At 32.7% G+C, this 17,485-nt stretch overlaps 2 protein-coding genes across 3 annotated transcripts; one reads left to right on the forward strand and one right to left on the reverse strand.

Annotated features, from left to right (window-relative positions):
- Nucleotides 1-86: 86 nt before the first annotated feature.
- LOC148611712 (ribulose-phosphate 3-epimerase-like) lies at nt 87-13,781 on the forward strand. Of its 2 annotated transcripts, XM_088592535.1 has the most exons (7): nt 101-223; nt 942-974; nt 3,554-3,838; nt 4,688-4,795; nt 5,661-5,795; nt 8,796-8,882; nt 11,232-13,781. In XM_088592535.1, the coding sequence occupies exons 3-7, from the start codon at nt 3,593-3,595 to the stop codon at nt 11,352-11,354; spliced, it is 699 nt and encodes a 232-aa protein (XP_088448661.1). In that variant the 5' UTR covers nt 101-223; nt 942-974; nt 3,554-3,592; the 3' UTR covers nt 11,355-13,781. The 2 variants fall into 2 exon arrangements, with proteins under 2 accessions (XP_088448662.1, XP_088448661.1); XM_088592536.1 differs by lacking the exon at nt 942-974 and having other exon boundaries at nt 87-223.
- A 148-nt stretch (nt 13,782-13,929) lies between these two features.
- On the reverse strand, nt 13,930-17,485 carry LOC148611713 (homeobox protein rough-like). The gene is made up of 3 exons (XM_088592539.1): nt 17,123-17,485; nt 14,681-14,915; nt 13,930-14,248 (listed from the first exon to the last, which is right to left on the reverse strand). Exons 1-3 carry the CDS (start codon nt 17,367-17,369, stop codon nt 14,104-14,106), a joined length of 627 nt encoding a protein of 208 aa, XP_088448665.1. The 5' UTR covers nt 17,370-17,485; the 3' UTR covers nt 13,930-14,103.

Here is a 17,485-nt window from a genome sequence, read left to right on the forward strand (position 1 = left end):
ATTTTATCAAAATACAAACATCTTATAGCTGATAAATACTTTCATAGTCAGGTGATATTTGCGAACGCTGTACAATATTTCACTTTAATATCTACGAACTAACAAAGCTTACCTGCCCGGTGTTACCTCTAATAAAAAGATACATTTAAAAAATCTCACATTGTCAGTACTAGGAAACCAGACAGTAAAAGAAGGGAGAACCAGATTGAGAGATTGGGAAGAGGTAATTAGGGATCGGCAACCAACACTAAATTATGTTTTTTTTTCTTTTTCTTTTTCTTTTTTTTTTTGGCTTTTCCGTTATAAATACAGGGATATAGGAGTAGGATGGTGGAGGACGGGTGCGATTTGTTCCTCGTGTTAATACCAGCATTGTGAAAATTGTGCCGCATCTAAATGTTTTAGATTTCATGGCAATGTATGTACGGGAGATGACTTGCCCTACGTTTCGCGAAATGCAAACTTTAATTTAAATTAAAATTTCTGTTTTTCCCAATTGAATTTATATAGAGGATCAATCGAATAGATCTGCCTTTTACTAGTCCGACATGCTGAGTCGGATTATTTTTTTTGCGCAAAATCACAGAAACAAAAGTCCGCAAGTAAGCATGTCATCACACTCTGATACATTATACATTGTACTGACTCCGGACCAAGAGTCATCACTCTACATCCTACAGAACCGCGAGTCAGAGTGAGTCCCATTTTAAAATTCCCCATAGAATCTATATAAAGTTACATTTAGAAAAATATTATGAAACTGCCATGTCACCAATCTTGACAAAAGTTTCATCAACAGGTTGATAAAAAGATAAATATATATATATATATATGTCTACTTAAATTGGATTGAAGATTTTCGATGACTTTGAAATAATGTTGAAATATCTAACTGATAAGCTCGATAGAAAAATGACATCAAAATTTATTTGTTCTTACAGGTAAATTGTGACTATAATATAGACCCTTGTGTGGTAAGTTGGTAAGCATGCTCAAAATACACTTCCGCGAGGTAGGGCTTGAGTAGAACAAAAGAATTTTCCTCCCGGAAGTGTACAATGAGCATGAGCTGAGATACCCCGTGCACCCCCCCTCATCAACCAAAATATGATTTTCAGGTACCCTTATACCTCCCATTTCAGAATAATTTTGTCGCCAAAAAATGCACTGAAGGATTTTTATATTTTTCGGATACTTTTTTTATACCACGTTGAGGCAAAAATCATTTGTTTTTTTTAGTATTTTGATTCTACGAACTTTTTTTCTTCAAAAAGTAGTAAACTTACATATGTTTGTATCATTATGTAGCCAAATGTCTCAGCTTTACAATGGTTCTGTTGCAGTAACACTTATGGTTTTGGGGTAAAATGAATAAAATGTACCCATACCCCTCCGAAAAATTGCTTAAATTGACTTATTTTTCAATGTCAAAACCTCTAGAGTATTTATACGTCAGTAAAAAACTATTTAATTGGTATTTTCTGCTTAGTATTATCACAATTTATACTTCTGGAGTTTTTTTTAATATATTTTGCCGATTTTCGTAGTCAGAATTTATCCAAAAATGCAAAAAATAGGATTTTCGAATTTTCCGTAAAAGTCAGATAAATTCTACTCTGCAAGTTATTGCTCGACTGAAACGTCTCAAATTTGGTATCAATCAATAAATAATTTTATTTTCTACATGAATAAACACAAAAAAACTAATTTTCAAGAATGATTTTTCAAACAATGGTAAAAACATTACCCCTACCCTTAGAAAACTGGTCAGTGTCAAACAGAATTCTCATCCACGTCATACCAAGACTGTAGAACTCATATTTTAAGCATTCATTATTGAGATAAAGATGCATATAATATATCTGATCAATTCAGGCGCTTAGCTTTTCATTTTAGGGTGACAATTACTATTAAATCGGAAAAATGGGAAATTTCAGAATTTCAGAATTTTCTTCTATATCACCCATTATTGTCTTTTTTCAGAATTCCGTATTTTAAACAAGCTTTTATGTGATACCGCACATTAATATTATGCCTAAGCTTAAAAATTAGCCTATGCAATAAATATTTGAACTTTTTCATGTCATGTTAGGTGGGAAAGTGCCACCCCTACCCATGAAAAAAAATGACTCATGAATTTAAATGTTAATTTTCAGGAAATAAAGGGCGTACAATAGACATGTTGGGTTCTTTTGTTTAAACGTATCTAACATATCTTCTCATTTCAGTCGCCATTTTTTTCAGTTTCAATGTGACAATAATGAGTTTTTCATAAGAAGGGGAATTTTCGGATTTTATATTTTCTTCAATTTCACATATAATTGTCAATTTTTTTTTTTAAATACCGTACTTCAAACAAGCTTTTGTATATTCAAACACAATTATATAGTGTCTTAGCTTTCTAATGAGCCCTAGTAATAAATATTGGAACTTTTCCAAGACCAATTATGTGAAAAATTGCCATCCCTACCCATGAGAAGAATACATCAACATGTACCAAAATGTTAATTTTAAGCATAAAATCGACGCAAAAAAAAAAGAAAAAAAAAAAAAAAAAACATGTTGGGTACTTGTGTTTTATATATCGTTGTATTAAACATATGTTATCATTTCAGGCGAGTATATTTCAGTTTGAAGATGACAATAATGAGTTTTTCATAAAATGGGGAATTTTCGGAATTTCATATGTTCTTACATGTAATGGGTTTGGTACCATTGGGAAGCGGAGACATTACATTTGGCTACATGATAATACATAAATATGCTGAGTTTGTTCACACATGCTACCCTAGGAAGACTTACACACGGTCAAAGAATTGAGTAACAAAAAGCTTGGCTTTTTTACCCAGTGGGGTACAAATATAGGCTTATACTGAAAAAGTATCCGAGAATATTCCTTGGTGACAAATTGATTCGGTAATGGGAGGTATATAGGTATCTAAAAATCACCATGAAGTTGATGAGTGGGGGGAGGAGTGCACGGTGGGCCCTCCCAGCCCATGGACTATAATGGTTTATACTTCAGATAGTTCTCTTTCACTCTTTAGTTGAATATTGGCATGTGAAGTTGTTTTTTACAGATGTGTTTTATATAGATTCTATTAATTGTGGAAATTTAACTGCATGTGGGACTCACGTTTGGCACAGTGCTATAAAGGGGCAACACTTTTTATCAATTTCAAAGTTTTGGACGTGACTCGGTCGGGGATCAAAACCACTGTGCAACCACTATCTCCCGCAAAACTTAAGGGTGGGTATCAGTAAAATACAAAAATATATCTCGATGTAAGATTTCTTTACCGCGACAGTAGCAATTAGATAATGAAGATCAATGTAATCAATTTCTTAGTTCGTTTTTGTGTCATATAAAGGGAAGCACTCAAATGAATAAACTAGTATCCATTTTATTTCAATGTACACGCAGACAATCTACAGATAATTTATTCTCTTTGTAAATTTTAGAAAGCGTGTTTTTTAACAGATTTTAAATGCCAAAATGGTCATTGACTAATATCTTGAACCACCGATTTTTCAATTCCTTACAATCTTTTAGACCGAGACCGGGATCAGTAATGTTTTTAGCAGTTTCAAGATGTCAGCCTCCATTAAAAATCTTTGCGGGAAGATTGGACCATCAATATTGAACTCTGATCTCTCGTCCCTTGCCGAAGAATGTATGCGAATGTTAGACAGTGGAGCAGACTACCTGCACTTAGATGTAATGGATGGACACTTCGTTCCCAACCTGACTTTCGGTGCACCAGTTGTAAAATGTCTCAGACAAAAATTACCCAAAACAATGTTCGAAATGCACATGATGGTTGAACCAGCTGAAAGAGTGAGTAAGACTAATTAATAACTTATCCTGAAATTTCAATAAAAATTTTGTTAAAAGGAATAAGTGTCAGTCTAAACTTAAAGGCAAAACAAATGACAGTCCAAATCAAATTCCTTTTTGAGATTAGGTGCTGCATGGAGATAAGAACAAAAATATTTCTCCAGCATCAAATTCCTACTGGAGTAAGTCCAAATCCTATAATTCTGTGTATAGAAATGGAAGTGTCAGCTTTAGCAGTTACATCCAGATTGCGTTTTCATGTACTTAGGCCTTACCTACAAGTAAAACCTTTGGATCAGTTTAATGAAGTTGAAACATTGAACTGAGCTCCATGATTGCACTCCTTTTTACCATGTTTTTTTCCAAACATTTACATGTACTCTGACATTTTTCTTGTTGTGTAAATGGATGAGGTCGATAGTACATGTGAATTAATTTTTCGAAGAAAATATATACATATACTGTCACAAAGTAGTTATTATCAGCACATACATGTACATCTTGCCAATCTACTTTTCATCCTCTCCTGCAAAACAAGTCTATGCCCAAAACTTGAGACAAGACATCTAACAGTTAATCCCTTTTGGGATTCGGCACTGGAGATATTTTTTGTTTTGACCACCACCGTCAAAACAAAAAATATCTCCAGCACTGAATCCCAAAAGGGATTAATCTAACAGTTTGCTGATATTTTTCTTTCATGAATATCTATCATACAACGATTTTCATTGAGGAGCAAAACTGGTGAGTGAAAATGGCGAATCTACTCTCTGACCAGTAAAAATTTAAAAGTGGAAGTAACATGTGTTACAAGATTTATTTTTATGGTTATTCTTGTTATCCTTGAAGTGGATAGAAGATATGGCTGCTAGTGGTGCAGATATGTACACTTTTCATTACGAAGCCACTAATGATGTACCTGGATGTGTGAGAAAGATCAAAGAAGCAGGAATGAAGGTATCTTATGTTAAAAAACAGTATACATACTTGATATGAACAAGGCATACATTGTATTAGTATGAATTGAATTGAATAAAGTACTATCATATATGTTCCCTTTGCAACAAAATATGAAACTTTTGCCAACTTTGATAAGAGTAATAATTTTCATTAGTTAGAACCAGAAAAGGACATTAAAAATAGGTAATGTTGGTTGAACGGTTCCTGGTTCAACATAGAACGCAGGATTTCAACTGGAAGTAGTTTCAATCAAATAACATTATTTACATATATATTGTACATCTTTGCAACATTTTGTGAAATTGTGTTTGTTTAGGTGGTGTTTTTGACAATTTCAAAGCTTCAGAAGATCCTGATGTACGTTTGCTTTAAAATGAAGTTTTTTCTTAAGGTCACTTTACGATGGATTTTTAGACAAATTTCTGTACATACGCGAGCTTGCATTATTTGTTTATAATATAGGCTAATATATTTTGACAAGGTTTAACCTTGCTTTTATTTATGCATGATTTCTTGTACACTTTTGTCAATGAATGTACATGTAAACAATTTTAAGGGAGATGCTACATGTACATGTATCAAACAAATGACTTTTATTACTTACATGTATACACACATATACTTAACGATGATATATGGGAATCATTATGAAAAGGCTATGTAAGAAAAAAACTTTACCAACAAATTTTGATGATAAAAAAAATACCTTACATGTATACAATGTACATGCACATGTAACTAGTTAAGACATACCAATTTTTATGTTATTGAAAGTAAACATTCTTTTACTTTGTAAATACCTACCATCATATGTAATTCATTCTTTTATCTTTTTTGATATTGTACAAAATGTTTCTGGTAGGCAGGAATCAGCATTAAACCTGGTACAAAAGTAGAAGTTCTGGATCCATTTGTTGAACTTGTGGACACGGTCTTAATAATGACTGTGGAACCAGGCTTTGGAGGTCAAAAGTTCATGAGTGATATGATGCCTAAGGTATTATACTTAATAATTCTGTTACATAAATAATAGTCATATATGTAGAATTAAAGGAATTACAATCAAACCTTGATACAGTGTAAGTGGCCGTCAAAAAAGAACCAGACAAAAATGGTTGAGCTCAAGTCATCTGATTTTGATTGTAACAAGGAGTATATATTGATTGGACCAGTGGTGGTGTAGTTACTTTTAAATGATTTGTTGTGATTTTTCAATGTTGATTTCTTGCATATTGCAAATTACTTTTGTGTGTTATATAAGTGCTGAGCATTTTAGGCAGAATTCCTTCAGTCCTTTTCACAAAAAATCTTTCAGTTATGATGTCACAATGGATCACAGTATCGAAGCGTCATATCTTACAACTAATTTTACACTAATGATTTTTTGTGAAATCAACCACCAATTTAATAAAAACTCTTTAAATATGTCCTATATTCAAGGTACATGAATATCCATATCCAGATCAAACTAAAATAAATGTTAAAATTTCCAATTTAACTTATTTTGTAATCATTTTATTTCTTTTGAAATTTTGACCTTGCATTATTTATTATCACATGAGTTATTGCTTTGTGATATCAAATTCAAGATCAGATTCAACATTTTCAACAAATAATTTACAAATGATGAATGTCTTTGATGATTTTTCATTGCCTTAATCTAATTTTGTCATTTTAGGATGTTTGTCTACAATTTTCAAGTTGTCTGTTGCACTTGCAGCATGATAAGAGTACTTGGTTAAAAATGAATGATTTCAACCTAATTCAAGTATTGGTCATAAATGTGTCTTTTTTTCTTTATTTGTTTTTAAGTTAATTTTGAAGGAATGCTATCATTCTTTTACTGTGGATTTTATTACTTTTGTTGTTGGGACCTTTTAGAGCTTACTTGAAGGTGTGTTTACATATGTTTAAAACCTTTTGGTCATATCTGTAAGTATTTACTATTTTTATAGGGGATGTACAATGATGTATTTATAGTGTTTCATCATATCTCTTCCTTTTTCTTTTGTTTATTTTTTTCTAGATTGAGAATGTCATTTATGCATAATTTGTTACTTTGAATACCAAAATGAGACGTAGTCAAACAATGTTCACTATATTACTACGATGAAATTAACTCATCATCAAAATGAACATATACCTTGAAATAGCCTATGTGATACAAATGTATGTAGTCAGATTAGGAGAAATCATTTTAACAAATAAAAGTTCAGAGTAATTGTTTTTTTTTAATTCATATAAAGTTTGATTTATCTAATTTGATTCTTTTTACTTTCCTGAGGTAATTGTGTTAATCAAATACACAAATCAAGCCACAAAGGTGTCAATGAGTAATTTATTAAGCTAGGCTTGAAGTGGTAAAACATACTTCGATCATGGTTGTAATAAAGCAGTCAGCTTTTGTACTAATTTGTTGGCTTCACAACATCAGAGATAATTAACCTTGTTGACTTTTTGTCTAAGTTCGAGTCATCTGAGGTAAAACTGTATTGGAGTCGGGATTTTTTTGCTGGAACTGTCAAAATTATGAAAGGCTAGTAGTGCTATGACTTTTTTCACATTTCCCAATTGATACCTTGACATTTCCCAGTCGTACCTTGAAATTTCTCACTTCCAAGTTGACATTTCTTACTTCCATGTTGAAAATTTCTCAGTTCCAAGTTAACATTTCTCACTTCCAATTTGATATTTCTCACTTGCAAGTTGAAAGTGTAAAATATACACTCCGGGTCTTTCATACTAATTAGTTCGGATTATCAGAATCCTCCAAGTTGGAAGTGAGAAATATCAACTTGGAACTGAGAAGTATGAAAGAAGTCATGGCAATGCCAGTCTTTCATACAAATTAGTTTTGGTTATTAGAGATTCTGACTCTTCCAAGTTAGACTTTACAAGGTTGGTTGTAGCTTTACTGGACCCAGTAACCAATGCTACATAAATGAGCTGGCCCCTTTTACATTGTTAAAAAATCTACATTTTAAAGGTTCAACATAATTATTTTAAATGATGTAAATAACATATAATACTTAAATATCATACCTATGATAAAACTACTTTTAAAAATCTACCATTAAATTTGTCCCCATTTTCTCACATGAAAATTACGAAAGCTTTCAAAATCCTGGTATTAAAAAGACGTTAAATAAGTCTCCTCATAAAAGAAAATATTTTTCTTATTATACCCCGGACTTGACTTTTTATGAGCAACTCGGCGGCTGTTTCTAGAAAAGCAGAGGACGCTTACCCTACCGGTGCACCTGGTCCATGCTCCCAGTTTTTAGTGGAGTTCGAGTTGCTCATTTACTTTTGTTACTTTGTATGTATGATTTTAGTTACTTTATGTTCTTTGTTGTGTATGTCTGTTTTCCATGTCTGGTCTTTGTCCCTGGATTACATTCTTTTGATTACCGCTATAACCTTGGTTCCCTTTATTACTCTTTCATTAATACAAGATATTAACATTTTGTGTACCATTAGTCATCATAATACATAAAACATCAAAACTTAAATGTCTAATGTACATTTATCAAATCAACTACCACTGAAAGGAAAATAGCTAATATTTTGTAAACCAAATACATATGCGAAACTTGATTGAAAAAAAATCCTAATGGAATACATTTTGTAGTAATCAGGTATGGAGTATGAAAGAATATATTGCCAGGCCTCTATAGTTTTGGTACATATATTTTAATTTTCAAAGGTTTATGGCGAGGCTATTTTTCTGTGAAGATCATGTTATTTTATCAAAAAAGTGTGACAGTTATTGGTTCTAACCAACAACTGAAAAGTTTGACATCAGTGTCACATTATCATGTCTTTTTTTTTCAAATGGCTTATTATTAAATACCAAATGGAATCTTTTTTTCTACACTGCATCAAGAGTATAGTTTTCACATTCTACAAATTATGATACATGTATGAGTATTATATGCAAAACTAATGATAAGTATTAGATAACACACACTTGAATGTGTAAATAATTTTTTTTCAGATAGCGTATTTGAGAGAACATTTTGGAGATTTAGATATTGGTGTAGATGGTGGTGTTAGTCAACTAACAATACAACAGTGTGCAGAGGTAAAGGAACATTGGTTACTAGGTCTTTGCTTATGTTTGTTATATCTTGATTGATAGGGGTATCATTAGTGAGCTAACAGATTTCTTGTTCAGTGAGATGTACATATAGGTTTCAATTCTCAATCCATAGCTTTCTTGTTTTCTTGTTATCAATCTCAAATATATTTTGAATAATTTTACTTATGATTTTGGCCCCTTGCTATCCGGGTGTCAAAAGAATAGGCCTACAGTAGCGCTAAGCTTGTCGTAAAAGGTGACTAAATAGTGCTCAGAACCTTAGCCGGGGGTTAGGGCACTCTGCCCACAGAGCAACTGGGTTGTGTGCCCCAGGTGGTGGAATGGGGTACCCCTGGTGTTACATGCTGGGGTTGTCAGGCTATTATACGGAAAACCTGACCGCAAACCATAGTGGTGCACCATGTTGGGAATGATGCCACGTTCCTCGCACATTAAAGAACCCTACTGTGGTATTTTCCTGGAGTAGGAACCATAGGGTTCCACCACAGGAGGCTAAATTGCCCGATCCGACCCACCTCTCCCTATTTCCAGTAGCAATCAAAATTTGTCGACCCCATTATCCCTTTGTGCCATCCCATTTTTCATTTCATCATCATTTCATGTTCATTTTATCATCCACTTCATATTCATCGCCTGAATATAGCTGAAATATTGCTGCTCGGGCATTAAACCCCAACAAACAAACAAACAAACTGATTTTGATACTGACAATATCATATTGGTATCTCAATGAGCATTTCAGTGTGATTCAAGATATTCAAAATCAAAATTAAAAGTAGATATTGTTCTGTCGAACGATAATCCAATTTCTTGCATTTTCATTTATTTCTATGTGCATTAATTTTTTGTACTACTTTTGTTCAGCACAAAATCTAGTAGTGCAACTACACACTGTTGGTGTGTGACCTCATTTTTATTCAAATCTCTAAAGAAGATCTGATGATGTCGCAATTCCCAATGTTTTGACAGATATTTCTTGTCATGTAAGAGAAATAGAGAAGATAAAGGGTTTAATTCTGGATTATTTTTTCAACAGTGGCAAGATTTGAAAGAAAGGGAGAGGTTTGATCATACCAAAGTACTTTAACCCCACTGCATTTTTTGCAACCGGTCCCAAGTCAGGAAATTCTGTCCTCTGTATAAACTGAATTGTTTTTCATCTTCAGTTTACTTTTATGTTGCTGAGTATTTAGGGCAACTATTTTGCTGTACATGTATATAATGTTAATTTGGGGCCAGCTGCAGCCTGCCCTGTGGTGTGAGAGTTTCCTTTGTTTATTGATGACCCATGGGTGGCCTTGAGCTGACATTTTTCATCTTGGTAGGGTTATCTCTTTGACTTATTTGACCCCATGGAGGTCCGGGTGTTAAAAGAATAGGCCTGCAGCAGCGCTAAGCTTGTCGTAAAAGGCGACTAAATAGTGCTCAGAACCCTAGCCTGGGGCTAGGGCGCTCTGCCCACAGAGCAACTGGGATGTGTGCCCCAGGTGGTGGAATGGGGTACCCCTGGTGTGTTACATGCTGGGGTTGTCGGGCTATAATACGGAAAACCTGACCGCAAACCATAGTGGTGCACCGTGTTGGGAAAGATGCCACGTTCCTCGCACGTTAAAGAACCCTACTGTGGTATTCTCCAGGAGTAGGAACCATAGGGCTCCGCCACAGGAGGCTAAATTGCCCTACCCTACCCACCTCTCCCTATTTCCAGTGGCAATCAAAATTTGTCGACCCCATTGTCCTTGTGTCCCATCCCTTTTTCATTTCATCATCATTTCATGTTCATTTTATCATCAATTTCATGTTCATCGTCTGAATATAGATGAAATATTGCTGCTCGGACGTTAAACCCCAACAAACAAACAAACAAATTGATTTATTCACCATATCAATTCACGTTATGAATATCTGTCTACAAGATCAAAGGAAAATTGTACAGGTTACCGATAAACAGCACCTGACCTACTTGATCAGAAAAAGGATTTAATTCCTTAAATCAGTTGATGCAATTTGCTTTATCTTGATTTTATAAGAAAGATATTTATACGGAGTGAAAGTATTAAAGTCCCTGTTTTTTTAAATTTTCTTTATTGTCTTGAAAATAAATGTATTGAATCTTTTAAGTAAAATATTTCTGAAATTCTATTTTGTATTCATTCTATGAACTTTTCCACCAAAGCATACATTGAGAGAAAGTGAAAATAGAGAACAAAAAAACAGCCAAAATGCAGCATTATGGCTTTCAATGAACATTACCCGAAATATTGGTCTTTGTCACTTGTGGTCATTGTAAATTTAATTATTGATTCCATTATTTGATTATTTACTTTATAGGCTGGTGCTAACATGATAGTCTCTGGGAGTGCTTTAATGAAAAGTGACAATCCAAGGGAAGTGATACAGTTCATGAGAAATATGGTTGATGATTCTATACAGAAATCTAACTTGGAGAGATGATGATATTCCCTGCAATTAAATTAGTAACTTACCCTAATGCCGGTGTGTTGCAGACTAAAGGAACACATTTTTTTTATTTATTGGCAACTTTATCATTTTTCTGTCGTTCTTACTTCCTGATTTTTTTCTTTTTAGTACTACAATTTATCAGCAATTTCTATTGACAACATAACATCAAACCGATAAACAGAATGACACAGTGAACTTAAAATCTCGATCTATCATGCTCACTGTGATATTTTCTGTCTTAGCTTCAGAACTGCTCTTTTTCTGTACATGGCTGTTGTAGTTCATTTTCTGAGACTTTTTTTATGCATTTTTTACTTCCATGTTTTCTTTTTTGGATAATATAGTTATAGTAATATGTTGTATTGATTCATAGCTATGGGAATTATTTTCCAGTGAAAGTATTGACATACATACTATCCTTCAATCATGAGTTTCAATTTTTGGCATATCCTATCTTGATATATAATTTGCATATGAACTGTGAGATCTATTCATGAAAAGTTGATTAAGAGTAATCAAGGGAACCAAGATTTTAGAGAAAATCAAAATAATGTAATCCAGGGACAAAGACCGGACAAGCAAAAAAAAAAAGCACACACAACAAAGAACATGAAAATACCCAAAATAATAAGTACAAAGCAACAAAAGTAAATGAGCAACTCAGACTCCACTAAAAATTTCTTTTTCAAACAAGTGAGTATTATAAAAAAAAATCAATATTTGTATCCCCTGACAACTTTTTAAAGGCTCCTTTGTAGCCCCCTCTGGTATGAATACAGCTCCTATGAGATCTACCAGAGGAAGATTTATTTACAATTGTGTCAATGTCACTCATATATACAGGTATGTTAATTTGTTGTGAATATTTTTTTTAAATACATTATAATGTTAATGTATTATGATTATTGATCTGATCTTTCAATTAGCATAATAAAATAATCTTTTCTTATTGTTTTTCATAATGTAATTGTTTGATTTTTTATTTTCAATATGACTAGCATTATTGAAATTAAATGTTCCAAACATATTGTTTTTCTTGAAATATGTTCTCTTAAGTAAGAAAAAAGAACTAGAAAATGTAAAATAATGATGCTGTAAAAAGTCACGAATGAATAAATTATAAGTTATGAGTTTCTATTGTATTACAATGTTAGCTGCTTTTTCTTATTTTCATTGTTTATCCATTCCACAGAAAATGTATAAACTAGATGTTATTTTGGTTTACAACGCTGTGATTTTTTTTTCTTCAAATTCAGTGACTTTTGTTTGTTTGAAATTTATCTTTTAACTTTCATGTCATGTTTATTGGTGTTGAAAAAACAGGAAAAGGGTGATTTAATTTTTAGACTGTAAATTCAGAAATGATTGTGATTTTTTTATTGAAACATACTACACAGTTATTGGACTTTAACTCATATTTTAAAATATTCACCATTTGAGATATGGTTGGCAAACATATTGCAGAATTAAAACCAATATAAGCATTAATGGTGTTTCAGTTACAAATTGTACATGTTTAAATGCGCATTTTATTTTAACCAGCCCCGTGCAGGTCCGGGTGTTAAAAGAATAGGCCTGCAGCAGCGCTAAGCTTGTCGTAAAAGGCAACTAAACAGTGCTCAGAACCCTAGCCGGGGGCTAGGACGCTCTGCCAACAGAGCAACTGGGATGTGTGCCCCAGGTTGTGGAATGGGGTACCCCTGGCGTGTTACATGCTGGGGTTGTCAGGCTATAATACGGAAAACCTGACCGCAAACCATAGTGATGCACCGTGTTGGGAAAGATGCCACGTTCCTCGCACGTTAAAGAACCCTACTGTTGTATTCTCCAGAGTAGGAACCATAGGGCTCCGCCACAGGAGGCTAAATTGCCCGACCCTACCACCTCTCCCTATTTCCAGTGGAAATCAAAATTTGTCGACCCCATTGTCCTTGTGTCCCATCCCTTTTTCATTTCATCATCATTTCATGTTCATTTTATCATCAATTTCATGTTCATCGTCTGAATATAGCTGAAATATTGCTGCTCGGACGTTAAACCCCAACAAACAAAAAAAACCAATATTTTAACCAATTATGAAATTCACCTTGCCAATTTCATGTTAAAAATTCCTCGGTCTTAGATTTATTGACCTAAATAAAATCAACCTTATAAATATATTTTCACTATGTAAAATAAAAATATATTGGTATTTAAATCATCCTGCATGATAACAGTTACATAAGATATGAAATTCACTGTTTAATGTTTTATCACCATTCATTTGTTAAAGGTGCTACAACTCTCAGTTAAAATAGCAGAGTCAAGTACATTTATAGTGCATCATAATCATATTTGGCTGGCTGATGTTTAAATATCGGATAATGTATTTGTATATATTTTATATTTGGGTTGCACATTAAAACATTCTTCATCTTCTATAGTCTATTTTATAAAAAAAATATGAACTGTATAAATAATACTAATTACTTAATTGAGTTTTCTCCAATTGAGTTTTCTCCACTTTTCCTCTATTAATATTTAAAAGTAGCTATATTTGTCCTTGTATGCTAACGAATGTTATATAATTATCTCCCGGACGCTCATAGACCTGTAATTTGATGGTGTTTACTACAAAATAACTTGTATGATTTGATTTGTCCCAGTTACAAACGTTTTTAAGGATGACAATGTCTTCATGTGTAACAACTGGTAAGCTTCTTTGCCACTGTATTAAAAACTTGCCATTATTATATATATATTATACTTTTTGTTGATTTTTTTCTGACTCTGGTAATAGTCTGTTAAAGGTGGCTGGTGTGTATGGCCATATATACGGGTTGCTCAGTGGGTAAGCTGCAGTCGATACTGGTACGGAATCGGCGCCGTTAGATATTGCAGAGGTCCTGAAAATAAGATGGGTATTGTGTCATGTTGAATGCATTAAAATATGATTTTTTTTTGCTACTGCTGCAAAGGGGTGTGTATACCATTTTAAAGTGAATTAAAAAAATATTTTTATGGAGATTCGATATTCCCATGGTGTCTACATTGTTCCGGTGGGAACTTGTATTCTATAATAGAGACCTTTCTTCGGCATAATTTCCCCGGCTTTTCTATTCAATATTGAAGTCCATGTAACGACTTGAGTTGAACATTTAAATGAACACCTACAGGAAGTTAATTTAGTAACTGAACCCTGTAAAGCAAGTTTTGTGCTATATCTTTGTATTTACATTTATTCTCTGCTTGCTAAAATGTAAAACGCAAAGATCACATTGGAAAACAGCATTTAACATTTTTTTCCGTTCAGTAAAGTTATCATTTATCATTACTACCTTATCTGTTGATCTATGTGAGCTTTTTCAATCCTCTTTTCTTTTGCTCTTCGGTTTTGGAACCAAATTTTGATCTGATTTTCAGTCAGATTCAATAATTTGGCGATTTCATAACGTCTAGGTCGTGAAATATATTCTGTTCTGTTGTATTCAAGTTCCAGTTTAAGTGTTTGTTCACTAGTGAAAGTTGTTCTCTGTCTTCGGGGTCTGTTTTCTCTTCTTTTCCGTCTCTGCACTAAATTATAAACGATACTATATTTTACGTGTACAGGAAGTTCAGTGTTAAATTTATAGATGAAAGACCAAGAGAATTGTATGTTTTATAATTGCACCAAACCCGCATCTGGAAAGGTCATATTAGGAAGGCCGTATTGTATTCCTTTCATGATAGATACTTGCCCTATGTATTTTTACATAGCCGGTTTCCAAGGGGAGTGGCGGGCAGGGAGCTCATGCCCCCTTATGAAGTTTGAAAAAAAAATGTTAGTGCCCTCCCCCCTTATGTGATTCTTTGGATCTGCCAATGTTTTTTCCTGCTATAATGCATATATATTTTAGAAAGTATTCGAGCATTTGAAGTCCGGTTTTTGTAAACCACATCCCATCGCAGTTAAAGTTTTAATCAAATACGGTATATTGAAACCTTTCTAAATCAAACAACTTTTGAACTGTAGAATATGTTTGCTTTACAGGTGATTAGTTTACCCAGGTTCAAAATACATTTAAACCTGATAAAAAAGGGACTTACAATAGAATGTAGGACAGAAAGTCGCAGACTAAACGTCATAGTACAAAAAAACCCGAACAAAAGGTCACAATTATATACAAAAATCTTATATGAATACATTCTTTTTACCAATTTATTTCTCCTTCCTTTTTTTCAATATTTTAAAAATGATTTAACTTTATACTTTTTTTAATTACGAAATATACTGTAAACGTATTGATTTTCGCGGATTCTGTCAAGTGAGCATATTTGCGGGTTTTAATTTTTGTGGATTCCATAAATGATATGCGTTATATAGTGTTAAAATCAATTTTGCGTGTACTATTTTTCGCAGTTTTCTGTCCATGTGCACCATGAAAATTAGTACTTTTACAGTAGTTGGCTTGAATTCATTATCCTCAGATTTGGAAAAGGAATTATATATATATTTGAAACTGTTTTTTTTTAAATTATATATTTTACTAGCTGAAAATGAAAATGACTTACAACACATGTTGAATGAATCTGTTATATATTATTAACAATAGGAGCTAAGCTAAAGGTTAACATCGAAAAGGCTAAAATTCTTATTCTTTATAAGGCAGAGCTATAAATAAGAAGGTTTTTTTATGGAGGTAAATGAAATAGAAGTATATAAATATAAATGTTTAAGAGTGCTTTCGATAGAAGATCCTTTTTATATTCTAGAACAAATTTTAGAAAAAAAGTTATTAAAGCTATTTATGGTATCCTAAATAAAGCAGGGAAAAATCAGGTGTCTATAGAGTGTCAACTTGATATGTTTGATGAGATAGTTATGCCAATTTCATTATGTAGATCAGAAGTATGGGGTTATGAAAAATTAGATTTTTTAGATCAAGTGCATCTAAAATTCTGCAGGATAATTTTAAATCTAAAACAGTCATTTCCTAGTCACATTGTGTATGCAGAGTTCGGGACATAACATATCAATTAATGTGAAGATGTGAATGGTCAATTACTGTGCTCACATCAGAAATGGTAAAGACAAAAAACTTTCTTTATTCAATTTATCTATCTGAGTAACTATGGATATGGTACAAAATGGATTAACTCCCTAAGGGAAATTTTTGATTTTTGTAGGTTTTCAAATGTTTGGATTAATCAAAAGCCAATAAATGACAATATTAAAGCATTAAAAGTCGTTTTATTGACCAGTTCGACCGAACATGTTTTTCATTTATTAAGTTATATATTTTTTGTAAATTTTGATGTGTTAGTCATCAGCTGCCTGTTGAAACAGGAAGATGGCTATTACGAAATGATAGGAATTGCAATCTTTGTAATTCTGGTGACATTGGTGATGAATATCATTTAATTTTATATGTAAGGCTTTACTAAATGAGAGAAAAACATATTTATCTGTATTTTACTATAATAGACCTAGCATAAACAAATTTGAAATATCATTTCAATCCTGCAAACCTAGTAGTTTCAGAAAAAATATGTAAATTTATTAAAACAATCAATGTGAAAGTCAATTGTCGAAGTTAATACTTATCTATATTCCTTTCTTCACACATACATCATAATGTAAAAGTTCGTATTACGTTATATATACACCCTGTAACTATGTTATAGTTTTACAGAAATAAAGTATTCGTATTTTAGAATTAAAATTATTATGAAAACAAAGTGTTAAAAAAGTATGTATTATTTTTGTTCTTTTATAGAAAACTTTTACAAAAAATACTCACTTAGTCCCATGAAAACTGATGTCATCGGTGGACTAGTATCTAAAATGTCTTTGAATGGGAAATGTTTTGTTGCGGTCTCTTTGAAATCACTATTTAAATCTGTTACTCCGAACGGTAAATAGGTTGGATCATAGAAAGGTTTGATTGATGACCAACTCATAAATGCGGAAGAAGGTCCTCCAAAACGTCCGAATGGTCTTTCAGAAGAGGTGGAAACAGTTTTTGATCCACCGAAATAATTCTCCATTTTGAAATCAATCCAACCATCGAATGAGAAGTTTTTTTAAGGTGCTCATAGAACCATGTTTCTTTTTTTTTTCTTGTCTTAACTGACTAATACCAATTAAATTTTGCGACCTAAAT

The sequence above is a fragment of the Perna viridis genome, chromosome 7, assembly GCF_037379345.1.
Source record: "Perna viridis isolate PV_CMFRI_1.1 ecotype Kerala chromosome 7, ASM3737934v1, whole genome shotgun sequence".
Classification (NCBI taxonomy): domain Eukaryota; kingdom Metazoa; phylum Mollusca; class Bivalvia; order Mytilida; family Mytilidae; genus Perna; species Perna viridis.